The 16,434-nt window shown below is 35.4% G+C and overlaps 1 protein-coding gene across 1 annotated transcript; it reads right to left on the reverse strand.

The window, feature by feature from the left end:
* Positions 1–1,358: 1,358 nt before the first annotated feature.
* LOC117336366 (glycine receptor subunit alpha-3-like) lies at positions 1,359–10,552 on the reverse strand. Its single transcript, XM_033896871.1, has 10 exons — positions 10,427–10,552; positions 9,898–9,949; positions 8,850–8,948; positions 8,450–8,511; positions 6,114–6,172; positions 5,476–5,720; positions 5,193–5,275; positions 3,654–3,788; positions 2,838–3,286; positions 1,359–2,687 (listed from the first exon to the last, which is right to left on the reverse strand). Exons 3-10 carry the CDS (start codon positions 8,942–8,944, stop codon positions 2,484–2,486), a joined length of 1,332 nt encoding a protein of 443 aa, XP_033752762.1. The 5' UTR covers positions 8,945–8,948; positions 9,898–9,949; positions 10,427–10,552; the 3' UTR covers positions 1,359–2,483.
* Positions 10,553–16,434: the final 5,882 nt, after the last annotated feature.

A 16,434-nucleotide genomic window follows, 5' to 3' on the forward strand; every position in this document is an offset into this window, starting at 1 on the left:
CTTGTCTTCGTTTTCCTGTTGATTTAAGGGGTTTATTGTCCTTGCAATAGCAGGGCCATATGAGATTGGGTGTCAAGGATATACATATAAAAGAAAACAGGGAAAACAAAAATCCCAAAGGTTGGTACATACTAGTTGTAGACTGCCTCTTTTTCATGATACAACTGTATCGGCATGGTTAATTTCTTTTAAGTTCAGAGAAATGGCTCAAATAACTGCCACCGCATTGTCGGAATACACCCACCATATATATGTTTGCTGTATAAGGCAATGACGGAAAACAGCTGTAGTTTGGAATCTGAGCACGTGCGTCAATTCGACTGACCTACTTTAAAGTGAAACAACGTTTAAAAGGCGAACATATTTCTGTCATTTTTGACATCGTTTCACTTCAAAATGATTGTTTTGATGATTTCTTTTCATGACTGTTGCAGAATGAATAGAATACATGGCCAAGGCTCGCCACTTTTGTCTTTATTTACCCTCGCCAAAGTACAGCTTATATTTTAAGACACTGACCATGTATTCTCTATGTATGAATCGGTATATATATATATTGCGGACATATTTCTCCACCTAGTCAGTTGGAATCATCAGGATATATATTCAACGCTATCGTTGTAATGGAATTCTTTAAAATTACGTGACTCACCTAGAAATAAAAAGTGCAATGTCTGAGAATAGATTAAATACGAGATATCTAATGGTAATTAAAATAACACATTGAACAATGGTTCATTGAATTTCTACACTGATATTCCATGTTTTATATCAGCATGGTATCGGATACATATCAAGCCAATATTGTCCATTCAATTTGGTTGGTAGGTCTGGCCCTTCTGTCTCCATTGGTGTCCATATTAGCATTTTATTCTTTACGACTCTTGTGTTTTTAGCTCCTCCTGCAGTCTCATTTTCTGTTGAAATGTGGCAACAGCACATACGAAAATGTAGGCAAGCATTACAGCAACAAAAATAATAACAATATAAAGTACCATATGTCAAATGATACCACTTTAAAATTAACCGACGGGAATGATTGAAGAGCCAGATAATTAGTCCAACTGCATGTTGCTTGGAAGAGGCGACTAAAAGTGACCCCGCCCTGCAGAATAGGATATTGTTTTCTGATTTTCAGGAACCGCTGCCTCCATCGCAATACCTGGGTTATTCTTTTTATTTGCTGGTGTTTCCATGACACTCATATCTATTGCGGAACGTTTTATCGCGTAAAGTCAACGATAATGTAAAGCGTCATTTTCAACGAAAATTTGTGTTCCTGTCATTTTATAACTTTATTCTTTCCAACAAGTTGACTCCGATGAGAACGGTACACTGAACAAATTCTCAATACAATCGTGTTGTTTATGTGTGTTTTATTCATCATTTGCTGATTTTCTGTACCACTTGATTAACTTTCATTATTTGTGACTTACAATGTAAATCTAAAGCTACTAGGTAATTAATGTTGTACATGTCTAGAAAAAAAGTGTAAGTTCATAATGACACAGAAAAATGTAACCGACAGATGACGTACATCCTGCGGTCGTAGCCAATTGTATTGATTTTTCTGTTTCTGTAAGTGTAAATTATAACATCCTCCACCTGTCGTAAAAATTCCAATTAGCAATGTGATGCATAAACAGTGTCGTAAACAAAGCTGAATGTTTCATAATATAAAAAAGTGATATATACTGTAATTACTTTCCAACAGTAAATACAGATTTTTTTTTACCCAGCATGATCAATTCAAAGGGAACGAAAACATACCAATGCAGTTCATGGATTGTGACATAGGGACAGATTAAGAAAAGGAACCAGGATTTTTCATCAGAAGCAATAGGCGATACTGGTATTAAAGCTTTAATAAGCACACACATTTTTCAGCAATACAATGATAAGGTATATTAATTTGTTCTTATTTGCAACCAAAAGACATACTTTATACTAAACTACTAGCAATATATTATCTACTGGCTTGAAAACCAAGGATTTGCATATGTGTCTTACCTTTCATTCTTATCATAGCCGAACATAAAAACATGACCTGAACTAACACGTGTTTACACTTAGTTTAAATGATAATTTCATCAATAATGAACTCGATGTTTTGGAATATGAAGACATAAATAGCAACGGACTGTATCTGGTACGCAGGTAAGATGAAAGAATATATTAATCAAATGTCCATGATACATATATGTTTCACATTACAAAACTCATTCTATAAGTTTAGTGGACATTTTAAACAATTATAAAAATCGCCATAAAAGAGTTTCTGTATGCATAGATACGCGATATCAGTTAGCATACCAACCTGAGGACTGGATTAATTTCATTATTTTACTTATTTACATATCTGTCCTTTGGAGGGTCCCATTGTGAAAGTGATTCCTTCAATGATGATATTTGACTGGAAGTATGCGTTTGGTAAGCGGTACCCTATGCTAACGTAGTCCAGGCTCAAAGTTGTGTCACTAGTATCAGATATCAATTTCTTCATAGTTCAGAGCAATGGTCCAAAATAAGAACTGGAACACAATATATGAAACGGCATACACAATGCGGAAATATTTCTCCACCTGGCCTGTTGAAATCATCATGATGTATTTTGCACCGAAGCTGTTGTTCTTTATCACGTCCACGCTATCGTTTGTATTGGAATTTTTACCATTTACGGGACCCTCCTGGAAATAAAAACGTGCGATGTCTGAGAAAAGATGAAATTAATTATTAAAACAGCATATTTGATTAACTTCATTACTGGTTCGTTTTATTTCCACATTGATATGCAATGTTTTACTCTTAAATAAAAACGCGTGGTATCACATACATACCAAGTCAATATTGTCCATTTCAAGTTGGTTAGTAGAACTGGTCCTGCTGTCTCCATTGGTGTCCATCATACCGTCTGATTCTTTACGATTCTTTTTCATTTGTTCCTCTTGCAGTTTCATTTTCAGTTGAAATGCATCAACAGCATGTACGAAAGTGTACTCAAACATTGCAGCAACAACAAATACTAACGACATAATGTACCAGACTTCAAATGATACCACTTTGAAATTAACTGGCAAGAAGAATTTCGTGCCGACTTGTTCCGTGATCATTGCTAACATAGATAAGGTTCCAAGCTTAATTCTAGCCGAGACTTGGTTTCGTTCAATCCAGAAACTTAACCACCCGACTAATACAATGAAGATACTTGGCATGAATATACGTACAACATTGCTAGCAAAACTGACCTTGATGCTGACCTTGAGCTCCAAACACGAACTATCGGTCACTGAAATAGAATAATTATATCTTCGATATTAATAGTAGCTTTAAGGATTGCGATCATTCAGAGTCCATACCAACTGAATTTGTATTGCCTTATAAATAAATATGTACAATATTATATGTAAATAAGTGTTAGTAAACATATGACCGAACTATTAGTATTGAACCTGTATAAAATAAAAACAGATCTAAAGTGAAAACACAATATGCACAACTGTAATTTATTTCGCTACTTTATTTACGTTTAATCAAACTTGACTTCTTATGTATCAATTCAAGGAATGTTTTATCCGACACCTTATGCCTGCATTACCAAATTGGTAATTACTATTTTTATATCCACATTTCCTTTTGTCTTTTAATAATTTTACCTGCACTATTGTCTAGTACACACTGCAGTGCTTCCCATTTATCTAAGGACACTTCCTCATTGTCGAAATCCACAGGAAGCATCGGTTGCAGATCAGTATCCCATTTCAATGATACTTTGTCTTTTGTGTACGAATCTAAATGTATAAGAAAACACGTTTTTTTCGAGCAAGGATATACACCTCTGAATATTTCACTGCTCATTACCTTATATATATTTTCTTCATAGGTTGTAAAGATTAGTAATTTTCAGCAGAATTTTATAGTTGATAAGAAAAAGTATGCATAAGGACGTTAGTACATGATTTACTTGTTTCCGTATCATCCTTTATTCTTTCATATGTACATGTTCCATTTACCTCGACAAATACACTATAAGCTAGATATATTCCAATAAGATGACTTAAATCATTTTCATTGGTTGATAAGATTATTTAGTTATAAATCGGTTGTTGAGTATTTCAAAGGAAAGTAATGTCACGTAATAGGGAATATGCTACCATTTCTGTTCTATTTGTTCCCATATTAGTTTACTGAAAACAGCTCTACTTAATATCTTATAAAGATACTTTATTATTAAGTAGAATATACAATTGAAAATAACGTGTTATCTTATTCTTTGCATGCACATTAATATATTTTCAATGATTGAAAATGATAAGTTACTCTTTTTTATCATATTTATTCTTTGCATGCACGTTTACATATTTTACTTCAATATTTAAAAATAATAAGTTATTCTTTTTTATTATATTCTTTGCATGCATATTAATGTACATTAACTTCATTGACATAAAGCTGTTGATAGGACGTTAAACAATAATAAAACAAACCAAACGAAATATATAACTTAAGAAGTTGGAAATTATATTATTTTCTTTTTTATCCTATTCTTTGCATGCAGATTAATATATATAACTTCCGCCGAATATATCTGGATAGTTCTTAAATGTTATAACAAAAATAACTTGGTTACACACAATACTTGCGTTTGTAAGCAATACTCGTTCTTAAATCATATTAACCATATTGGTATTCAATGCTAAAAAAACATTGGTTAATATACATTCGGAACTGATTCAGGAAGATATCCTCTTCGTTCAAATTTAATTCCTTCGTTTAAAATGAAAATCGAAAAATTTTTACCGACGAAAATAACCGGCTATGTATAAACCACAAATCAATAGTAACTGGTTAAAAAGTGAACGAAGCATATAGCCTAGAAATCGATACAAATCACTATTATAAAATGTGTAGGGAATTCTCGGTTGTAACTTGAAGTGATGTTGGTCATTTAACATAAAACACCTTCGTAATGTATTTTACTTTTCGAAAAAAACTTAATTTGTTGTGAAAAATATAGGTTGCATTTCAATCATGAAAGGGATTTATCTGTATTGTTTTGAGGTCATCATAGGAAAAATTACATAAACAAACAAATAAAAATACGTCATTACTGCCACTTCATTATGAGAACGACCACAATATGCGTTTGATCTTTATTACACATTGTAGACTAGACTATGACTACGTAAACTTACGAATTCTAAACTTTAGCCTGCAGACAAATAGAGCATTTGGGAAAAGAACACCTCTCAAAGTACATGCAAGTCCAGCTGTGATTCTGAAAAGTTGAAAATAGATGATTTATCATATGTATATAACACGAAAGTACGTTTAATAACATGAATTGAGATTGTTCACATGGTTTCTTATACACTTTTTTGTATTTTGAAGAAATGTTCATAAATCAAGGTACGTGAATGAGTCTCTATTGAATTGCGAAAGTCAGATATATAGACAATGTGCTGAAATGAAGCGTACCGCATGCTGTACACGAGTGTCCCATTGGAAAGGAGCCAAACAAAACGGTTAGACATGGTCGAGTCGTGGACACGGGAACGTAGCTCATTTTCAATATAGCTCTCAGCGAGCCATATGTTGTCGAAGTATTTACTGCGGACAACGTGGTAGTCTTTAATACCATAATCGGTATTATTAGCAAAGGGGTACTTTAGTCGCGGGTCATCCCATACTTGATAATAGTAGAATGTGAAATCAGCTTCAGTCTGCAAATATATCATTTATTTATATAGCGTTTACATACAACAAACTTCGGGAGGACCATCAAAAGAAATTTATAGATACACTCTACAATATATGAATGAAGTATAGTAAAACATCACTAAACGACCATTGCATTGTAATAGTTAACAAATATATCAACAACAACAAAATCATTTACATAAACAGATTATATGTAACATGTCTATAAAGGTCGCTCTCAGGAGAAGGTAACTTATAGTTCATATACACTGAATCGTGTTTGGAACCACAGCTTATGACCCTTATTACACAAATTACTGTTAAAAGTTTAATTTAGTGAATGTTCGATTGTAATACTGATAGCTGTTTCTGTGTATATATTATAGAGTATACGACACGTAATTTGATCTACTAACCCGCTCCAAAAATCTCATCTCCGTCATATAGATGCTCATTTTAATATCGGTCTTGTTACCTGCAGAATTACACAAACAATTTTTTTTTCATTTTGATAATCGGTTCACAATATCTTAATGACGCTACATCGCCGACAACTTATACACTGACTCTATTTACCGAAATGGCAAACAATGTTGAGGAATGTATATCTTTAGAAAGGCATAACAATTATAATAATAAAAGCCTCGCTTATTATATATCAACATACAAAATGGAAGGAAGCCCGATATGATTTCTTCATGATGCAGTTAATTGGTTAAGAAGATGCAGCAGAAGACGCTTACTCTTCCGGGTCACCTGGTCTTATTCGTATCTGTTCTCAGCAGTCTCCCTGCAAATTTGTATTTTTATTTATACTTTGACCTCGTTTTCGGTTCGAATTATTTATTTTATTTTAAGGGTTCAACGTCCTCGCAACAGCCCAAGTCATATGAGGGTGTCAAATGAGGGTTTCAGGAATAGACCTAGAGTAAGAAAACAAAGCACATAAAGACAAGGGAGTGGAGCAAAGAACATTTTAGATCCAAAGTGTTGCAAAGGGGGCAACGGATCAATTGTATTCTCTTAAATGTATTCTGAAGACAAGGAAGAAAATCCCCGAGTCTTGAGTCGCCCTCTACGATATCTTTGAAGGTAAATGATAAAATTAGAAGCTCAAACTTTTCGAGGGTTTTACTAGTAATATTGTTAAGTATACGTTTGGTATTGTTGTAAAATATATAACAGCTTGGATGTATATTTATTTATTTATTTATTACTATTATCTATTTTGTAGTAAGTATTACTTATTTGAAATATCATACTGATTCTAGGATAAAAATAAAAACCTATGTTCCTTGTATTTGTAATCAATAACATTTATTTAGGTGAAGGAACATGGCGCCAGTCCATTTGGGGATAGCAATACAAAGTTGGACCTCGGATCTCGTGTTTCCCTTTTATAAAGCTGTATTTATTTATGGTCCATGGAGATTTGAAAAACATCACTATTTAACACTCAGGAGAATGTGGCAGCAGGTCTGCACTGAAAATGCTTATGTCATTTGAGTTCCAGAACACCTCTAGATGTGATTGGCCAATTATGATGATGATGATGCATGGCAACACACCTACACAATATATAATGTTCTCCGGATATTGTGAAATAACTTCGTCGAGATGATAACTGATTACGCAAGCAAAGGGTATGACATTGTAATTGATGTTCACAACCAAGCAGGTCAAGAATTACAGACATCGCTATAAATAAGGTATGTACGATTTATCAGGTGTTCATGAGAAAAAATAGTAAACCTGTGTCTTTTTTATGACAAATAATCATAAATGTATGCTTTTGTTTAATTGTGTGTGCTCTCGACGGCAATATGTGTTAACACGTACAAATCATAGTTAGTATGGATATGCTGGTATTTCTCGTTGTTTGATGATTACTAATATCTAAAAGATAAAAAAAAAATGGCATCTTTCTGAATAGAATGAGAGTTAGATATAGTAGAGCCACACTCTAAATACAACAAACATCAGGTTGTTAGACTTTGGTACAGTAGAGCCACACTCTAAATACAACTAACATCGGGTTGTTAGACTTTGGTACAGTAGAGCCACACTCTAAATACAACTAACATCAGGTTGTTAGACTTTGGTACAGTAGAGCCAAACTCTTAATACAACTAACATCGGGTTGTTAGACTTTGGTACAGTAGAGCCAAACTCTTTATACAACAAACATCAGGTTGTTACACTTTGGTACAGTAGAGCCAAACTCTTAATACAACTAACAACATGTTGTTACACTTTTATACAGTAGAGCCAAACTCTTAATACAACCAACATCAGGTTGTTACACTTTTATACAGTAGAGCCAAACTCTTAATACAACTAACATCAGGTTGTTACACTTTTATACAGTAGAGCCAAACTCTTAATACAACTAACATCAGGTTGTTAGACTTTGATACAGTAGAGCCACACTCTTAATACCACTAACAACTAAATACGTCAACAAGAAAGAAAAAAAAAATACAATGTATATTGTCTCGAGAAAACACTTGATAAAGCTCGGAATAATCATGTGTTTTGGCTACACAGGGCAGTATGAAAAATAAGTGTTTGTTCTTTAAAATACAGAGTACCGGAACATATTGGCGACAGGGGCAACATAAATAGTGAACTAGTGTTAGCAACGAGGTATTGTTGATGATAGAGGCCTCATTAGGACGGAGTAGATAATATGGTAGAAATATAGAGCATATAAACGATACACTGACTCGTATAAACGTGAAGGAGGTTTTACCTGTGTGGTAAAATGGGGGGTTGGAATGATCCTTCTGGAGCATGGTTTCTATTTCCTGTCTCCTATAAAAAATAAGATTTAGGTATATGAAGTAATCCTAGATGAAATTGTAAAAATATATGAATGAGCAGCGCATTATAATTATAAAAGTATAAAACAGGAGAAGAGCAAGGTTCATATTACTTGGAATATACACTAGCAAAATAAGAGTGTTTACAATTACAAAATTGTGTATACTTCAGTTATTGCGTTAAATGTGTTTATAATAATTGCACTTTAATACATCTATTTTTTTAAATGTATAACTTTGCTTTGTCTATCAGTAATTGTATTGCCTGTGGTTATTTAGAATTAGTATATTTCATAGACAAGATTAAATCTTAAAGCTAATTGTACTCACTGTGAAGGTGTTAAGGAGTACACATTTCCAAACAATATTAGCGCTGTGATGAAGATGTACCGCAACATGGTTTGTGTTCCCGGCATTATGTCCATATGTCTAGAATCAGAAATCATCACACAGTGTACCACAATTACTTTATTGTGGTCCGAACTATGTTTCCAATCATCATCTAAAATTATAATCCGTGGTTAATGGGCCTTAGCGACCAGCAATTGTCTTTTTTCAACTCTCTGGGGACATACAGCCGGAGCTGCCATTTCGGCGCTAACAACTTACACGTGACATTTCCTGCACTGCACTACCACGTGCTGAGTCGACTGGAACACAACGGAGTAAAGTATCTTGTTCGAGGACACAACACAGCGTCCGTGCCGAAACTTGAACAAGCGAACATTCCGTCACGTGGCCCTGCAATCTACCACTAGACCGACGTGCCTCCAAATCACACTTTTCTTAGAGGGGCGTGAATAGATTTCACTTTATCCAGTAAACGGTTTACCAGTTAATTGAACAGAGATAGTTTTGCGTTTTTCCCCAGACTAGTCCAGTCAATTATTTGTAATCTGCCGTGCGACAGTACCAAACAAACGTAAGCGAAGTGGTCGAAGTGAAATGCCAAAGACTGTTCGCGAAAATAAATATACATATATATTTAGATTACATATCTTAATATACAGTTTATTTTGTTAAATGTCCTATCAACAGCCATGGTTATTTAAGGAGACGTGCCTGTTTTTGGAGGTGGAGAAAAATCGGAGTACCTGGGGAAAAACCAACGACCTACGGTCAGTACCAGGCAACTGTCCCACGTGGGTTTCGAACTCGCAACCCAGAGGTGGAGGGCTAGTGATAAAGTGTCGGAACACCTTAACCACTCGGCTACCGCGGCCCCTTAATATACACTACATGATAAGACGGATATACTCTACCTTAACATCTAACCGCGCAGCATAATTGAGAATTGATATTGGCAATAAGGAGAGGTATGGGTGTAGACAATTTAAAGAACTTTTTAAACATCATGATCACCACAATTGTCACTTACTTGCTTTCAAATCTGTTTCTTCAAAAGTGTAACTATCGGTGTATCCAATCAGCTTTTAGGGTTTCATCGGGGCACAGGGAGTATGAAGTAGAAGAAATAAATAATTCCATTACCTACTTGTATATCTTAATTGCACAGCAGGAAAGAACTCGCCAGGGTGCTGTTTTGGATCAAAATACTGTTTGTTTTGTTTGCTTTGTTGGTTTTTTTTGTTTTTTTTTATTGATTTGATATCTTTCAGTATGTCCACAACAAAGTAGTTACTTTAGACTCCGAAACATAAACAAACACGTTACGTTTCGACATAACGGTTTAGATAAAACATATATTCAATTCATTTGGATAATGGAGCAAAGCTTTAAATTATTTGCAGTTTTTATTCGCATGGAAAATGCCAATCTTTCTTTCAATGCCGTAGAATATTCTATGAAAATAGACAAAATTAGACACTAAAATGACCGACATAAAAATTTAAGTTCTGAATTAAAACTGACTTATAAATATGTCAAATATTATGGTAAACACTTACCTTATACCTATAGAAACCATGTTGTCGTCAAATGAGTTTATCGGCAATGCTGACCTTGCCCGTTTCAGCCAACAACTGTTAACACTACATGTGACAGATAGACCATGAGTTGTCTTTGTCCAAGCGCTGATTAATGACCAAACACGTGGGATAAACCAATGATGCGTGTCGTAGTGGCACAGGTTTTATAACCCAACAGACCAGATACCTTATTGTTTACAAAATGTCTCGTCACGGTAAATGCGTGATAAACATAATGGCTGTTGCACTCCGTTTGTAAACAATATATAATATTGAACAGTATTTCGAACATTATAGCTATAATATCAGGCTCGTTGAGCCTTATTACTTTTGAAAAGTGCATTGTATCTCCTACTCAAGTATATGCGTTCAAACACAAAAGCCAAGTTCTACCGGAATGTACAAAATGTAATTCATAATGTTAAATAATGATAACACAAAACTGAAAAATTTGTGGAATATTCGGTTATTATTATTTTTTTAAGACAGCATATAAATGACAATCACAATACAATCACATGTTATGCGAAAAGACTTAAATACATTTGAATATCCATTTAGATGTTTCAGACTTCGTTGAATTTGCTTATTTCTATTGTAAATCAAAATAGAACCAATATTGTAGATTTCCGTTTCAATTTCCGAACCACATTGATGATAGTTATAATGCAATCAGTGTAATTAAGATACTAAATTCACTAACTTGATGACATCAGAACGTTATTGCAGTTTTTCTTAAATAGTTTCTAGTTTGTTTTTGCCGACTTCGATTTTCATAGTTTCGTCATAAATGTCATTCCTTTAGCGGTCAGATTCACTGACGAGTCCTCGTAGGATGTGTTTGAATCGTCATTAACAAGATGGTAAGCACGAGGTGCCAACTGTACGTTATTAGGATAAAAACAAATATATTATCTCTGTCTGTCTCTCTGAAACATCCCATTCTATTTTGTCTTGACATTAGTATTAGGGTATAAAACAGCCCATTCTATTTAATCTTGACATTAGTATTAGGGTATAAAACATCCCATTCTATTTTGTCTTGACATTAGTATTAGGGTATAAAACATCCCATTCTATTTAATCTTGACATTAGTATTAGGGTATAAAACATCCCATTCTATTTAATCTTGACATTAGTATTAGGGTATAAAACATCCCATTCTATTTAATCTTGACATTAGTATTAGGGTATAAAACATCCCATTCTATTTAATCTTGACATTAGTATTAGGGTATAAAACATCCCATTCTATTTAATCTTGACATTAGTATTAGGGTATAAAACATCCCATTCTATTTTATCTTGACATTAGTATTAGGGTATAAAACATCCCATTCTATTTAATCTTGACATTAGTATTATGGTATAAAACATCCCATTCTATTTAATCTTGACATTAGTATTAGGGTATAAAACATCCCATTCTATTTAATCTTGACATTAGTATTAGGGTATAAAACATCCCATTCTATTTTGTCTTGACATTAGTATTAGGGTATAAAACATCCCATTCTATTTTATCTTGACATTAGTATTAGGGTATAAAACATCCCATTCTATTTTGTCTTGACATTAGTATTAGGGTATAAAACATCTCATTCTATTTTATCTTGACATTAGTATTAGGGTATAAAACATCCCATTTTATTTTGTCTTGACATTAGTATTAGGGTATAAAACAGCCCATTCTATTTTGTCTTGACATTAGTATTAGGGTATAAAACATCCCATTCTTTTAAGTTGACATTAGTATTAGGGTATGAATTATCCCATTCTATTCTATCTTGACTTCTGTTTTTTTTGTAGTATTATCCTTGTCTTGACACAACTACTATAGTATGAAATGTTGTGTTATTTGTTATTTCGCCGCAAGAAATTTGGTGTTCAATATCATTTGGTTGGTTGTGATATTTATATATTTTAATTATCTTATTGACTTTAACATCATTTTATGTTATCCCAAACTTTAAAATCCATTTCTCTTGACTATCCTACGTATCCGATTCGATACATTTTGTACATTGCACTCTACTTTAAATTAGACCTCAAAGTATATAAGTTTGAATTACAGTATAATTGAGAATATCCTTATGCACTATAGCATATTATTCCCCAGCCAATTTAAAGCATAAGACAGTGTTGATTCAATTTAGTTGTTATAGATAGGTTTGATCAGTTACCTCCCCTGTACTGCACTCCGATATTTTCAGGACTACATGTACATAATAGATTTGTAAATAAGTGGTCGACCACTCTTATAACGTCTAAAACACATAATCAATCATCTGCATCAAGATTCTTCAAAACAAAAACGTGTGTATGTGTAAATACATGGTATTAATTGATATGTGTAAGCCTTACAACGAGCACATACTATACATTGCACTTCTGAACCAGTTGTAGTTTCCTGTTCCCGGTGATTAATGCAATGAAAACGCTGTAGTATCACGTACACCAGCCTGTTACATGTGTCCGTATGTGTCATCCTTCGTGGTATACTGAGGTCATTTGTAATAAACTATTCCAAGGTCATTTGTAATAATAACTATTCCAAGGTCATTTGTAATAAACTATTCCAAGGTCATTTATAATCAACTATACCAAGGTAATTTGTAATCAACTATTCCATATTTAGAATTTTGCTCCTTTGTGTTGTTTGTCTGAAACTACTTAATCTCCATATGAAAATATTACATCACATGAAACAAAATGCGGGGTAGAATGAAAAATTCGGATCTGGAGAAAATGTTTCCTGTACCTCATATGACGCATATCCTAACGTTTCCACCGATTCCGATTCGGTATTATGTTATTGATGATCTTAAACATTTTGAAACAAGAAATTAAAACATCACTCTAATTATCTATTAATTCTCAGTTATATACGGCTTTAAACTAATCTGGGCTTCAGAACTAGTATACATCGTAGTTGCAATTGTATTTGAACTTGAAACATAAAATAATCGTTTTTGTCGTTCTTTTTTATAATGTGATCGTAACGGTTGCAGAGTGGTATCTTAGACTAGAGTTATAAGTTATCTACATTTTAATATCTCGGTCTAAATAACATACGAAAAATTTTGAGGTTTGAAGGTCTGATTTTCAAGGCCAAATCGTAATGGATGTTTGCAAATGTAAAATAAAAAGAAAAGGATCGAATATGTTTTTTTTTAAATCACTTATATATTTTGTTATAATATCTTGTGACTGTTGTACAATTCTTCCTAAGCCAGCTAAACCTGTTGGTTAAGGTAGTCCGGTTTGTATTACGTCATCCAACCTATCAAGTTGCCTCTCCTCGCTCCACAATCCGTATTTGCACTTGCTCCATAATGTGTGGTGTGGTTGTTGAACGTTGTGCATTGAGTGTTGATGTTAAGATTGTATTTAAACATCAATGACCTGACAATAAACTATATTTAGATTTCGAACACGGACAAGACAATCATATCCACAATCCTTAAAATAGCATTTTTCGTGACTTAACAGAAGAACAGACATCGGCTTTTCGCGTCTTTTGAAGGGATTTTTTTTCACAATGCATAAAACGTAAATAAAAATATGAGTAAGTTTGTTTGTAATTACGTTTGGTTTAATAGATATCGAAGTCACTCACCGGTTTCAAGCAGGTCCGTATTAAGATAACAATATAGGGCACACGTGAAGGACGATAAGACTAATATATTGTACTATATATGTGAACGCTTCCAGGAACATAAACATGTAAGTACATTTGTCCTTATTGATATTAAATCCATACCTATTATAATACTTATATCACGTTACTAACATATGTATGGAGTATAACGTAACATTACTCGTGCTGTCTTGATATAATAACCATAATCGTATCATTTATCGAAACACTTTTTATATATTTCACATTTTTCAATGCCTGGAAATGATGCATTGTTCAGTATGGGGTCCATACCTCCCTTACCAGTAGATTGGGGGTCCATAACTCACTTACCTGATGTTTGGGGCCCATACCTCCCTTACCTGTTGATTGGGGGCCAATTCCTCCCTTACCTGTAGATTGGGGGTCCATACCTCACTTATCTGTTGCTTGGGGGCCCATACCCCCCTTACCTGTTGATTTGGGCCCATTCCTCCCTTACCTGTAGATTGCGGGTCCATACCTCACTTACCTGTAGATTGGGGGTTCATACCTCCCTTACCAGTAGATTGGGGGTCCATACCTCACTTACCTGTTGATTTGGGCCCATTCCTCCCTTACCTGTAGATTGGGGGTCCATACCTCACTTACCTGTAGATTGGGGGTTCATACCTCCCTTACAAGTAGATTAGGGGTTCATACCTCCCTTACCAGTAGATTGGGGGCCCATTCCTCCCTTACCTGTTGTTTGGGGGCCCTTACCTCACTTACCAGTGAATCGGGGCCCTTACCCCCTTACCTGTAGATCGGGGGTCCATACCTCCCTTACAAGTAGATCGGGGGTCCATACCTCACTTACCTGTAGATCGGGGGTCCATACCCCCCTTACCTGTAGATCGGGGGTCCATACCTCCCTTACCAGTAATTTGGGGGCCCATACCTCCCTTACAAGTAGATCGGGGGTCCATACCTCCCTTACCAGTAGTTTGGGGGTCCATACCTCCCTTACAAGTAGATCGGGGGTCCATACCTCCCTTACCTGTAGATCGGGGGTCCATACCTCACTTACCTGTAGATCGGGGGTCCATACCTCCATTACCTGTAAATTAGGGGTCCATACCTCCCTTACCAGTAGATCGGGGGTCCATACCTCCCTTACCTGTAGATTGGGAGTCCATACCTCCATTACCTGTAAATTAGGGGTCCATACCTCCCTTACCTGTAGATTGGGGGTCCATACCTCCCTTACCAGTAGATTGGGGGTCCATACCCCCCTTACCTGTTGATTGGGGGTCCATACCTCCCTTACCTGTTGATTGGGAGTACATACCTCCCTTACCTGTTGATTGGGAGTCCATACCTCCCTTACCTGTTGATTGGGAGTCCATACCTCCCTTACCTGTAGATTGGGGGTTCATACCTCCCATACCTGTTGATTGGGAGTCCATACCTCCCTTACCTGTAAATTAGGGGTCCATACCTCCCTTACCTGTAGACCGGGGGTCCATACTTCCCTTACCTGTAGATTGGGGGTTCATACCTCCCTTACCAGTAGATCGGGGGCCCATACCTCCCTTACCAGTAGATCGCGGTCTGTATTATTTACTTTTTATTAATGACTTAAGGTACTTGTCTCCAGTTATGTTTATTGTTTTGTCCACCCCCCTGAATACTCTGATTGTGTTTTTGTTGTTAAAATTAATGTTTTCGGATGCTTTTCACCAGTTACGGCTACTGTTTTGTTCATCCTCTATAACAATTAGTTACGTATTGTATATATGTGTATGTTGATGCTTCTATGTTATACTTATGAGCCGTAAGGCTTCAAGTTGAATAAACTAAACTAAACTAAAACCAGTAGATCGGGGGCCCATACCTCCCTTACCAGTAGTTTGGGGGCCCATACCTCCCTTACCAGTAGTTTGGGGGCCCATACCTCCCTTACCAGTAGATCGGGGGCCCATACCTCCCTTACCAGTAGATCGCGGTCCCTACCTCCCTTACCAGTAGGTTGGGAACCATTCCTCCCTTACCTGTAGATTGGGAGTACATACCTCCCTTACCTGTTGATTGGGAGTCCATACCTCCCATACCAGTAGATTGGGGGTCCATACCTCCCTTACCTGTTGATTGGGAGTCCATACTTCCCTTACCTGTAGATTGGGGGTTCATACCTCCCTTACCAGTAGATCGGGGGCCCATACCTCCCTTACCAGTAGATCGCGGTCTGTATTATTTACTTTTTATTAATGACTTAAGGTACTTGTCTCCAGTTATGTTTATTGTTTTGTCCACCCCCCTGAATACTCTGATTGTGTTTTTGTTGTTAAAATCAATGTTTTCGGATGCTTTTCACCAGTTACGCCT

This window comes from Pecten maximus, chromosome 10 (assembly GCF_902652985.1).
Source record: "Pecten maximus chromosome 10, xPecMax1.1, whole genome shotgun sequence".
Classification (NCBI taxonomy): domain Eukaryota; kingdom Metazoa; phylum Mollusca; class Bivalvia; order Pectinida; family Pectinidae; genus Pecten; species Pecten maximus.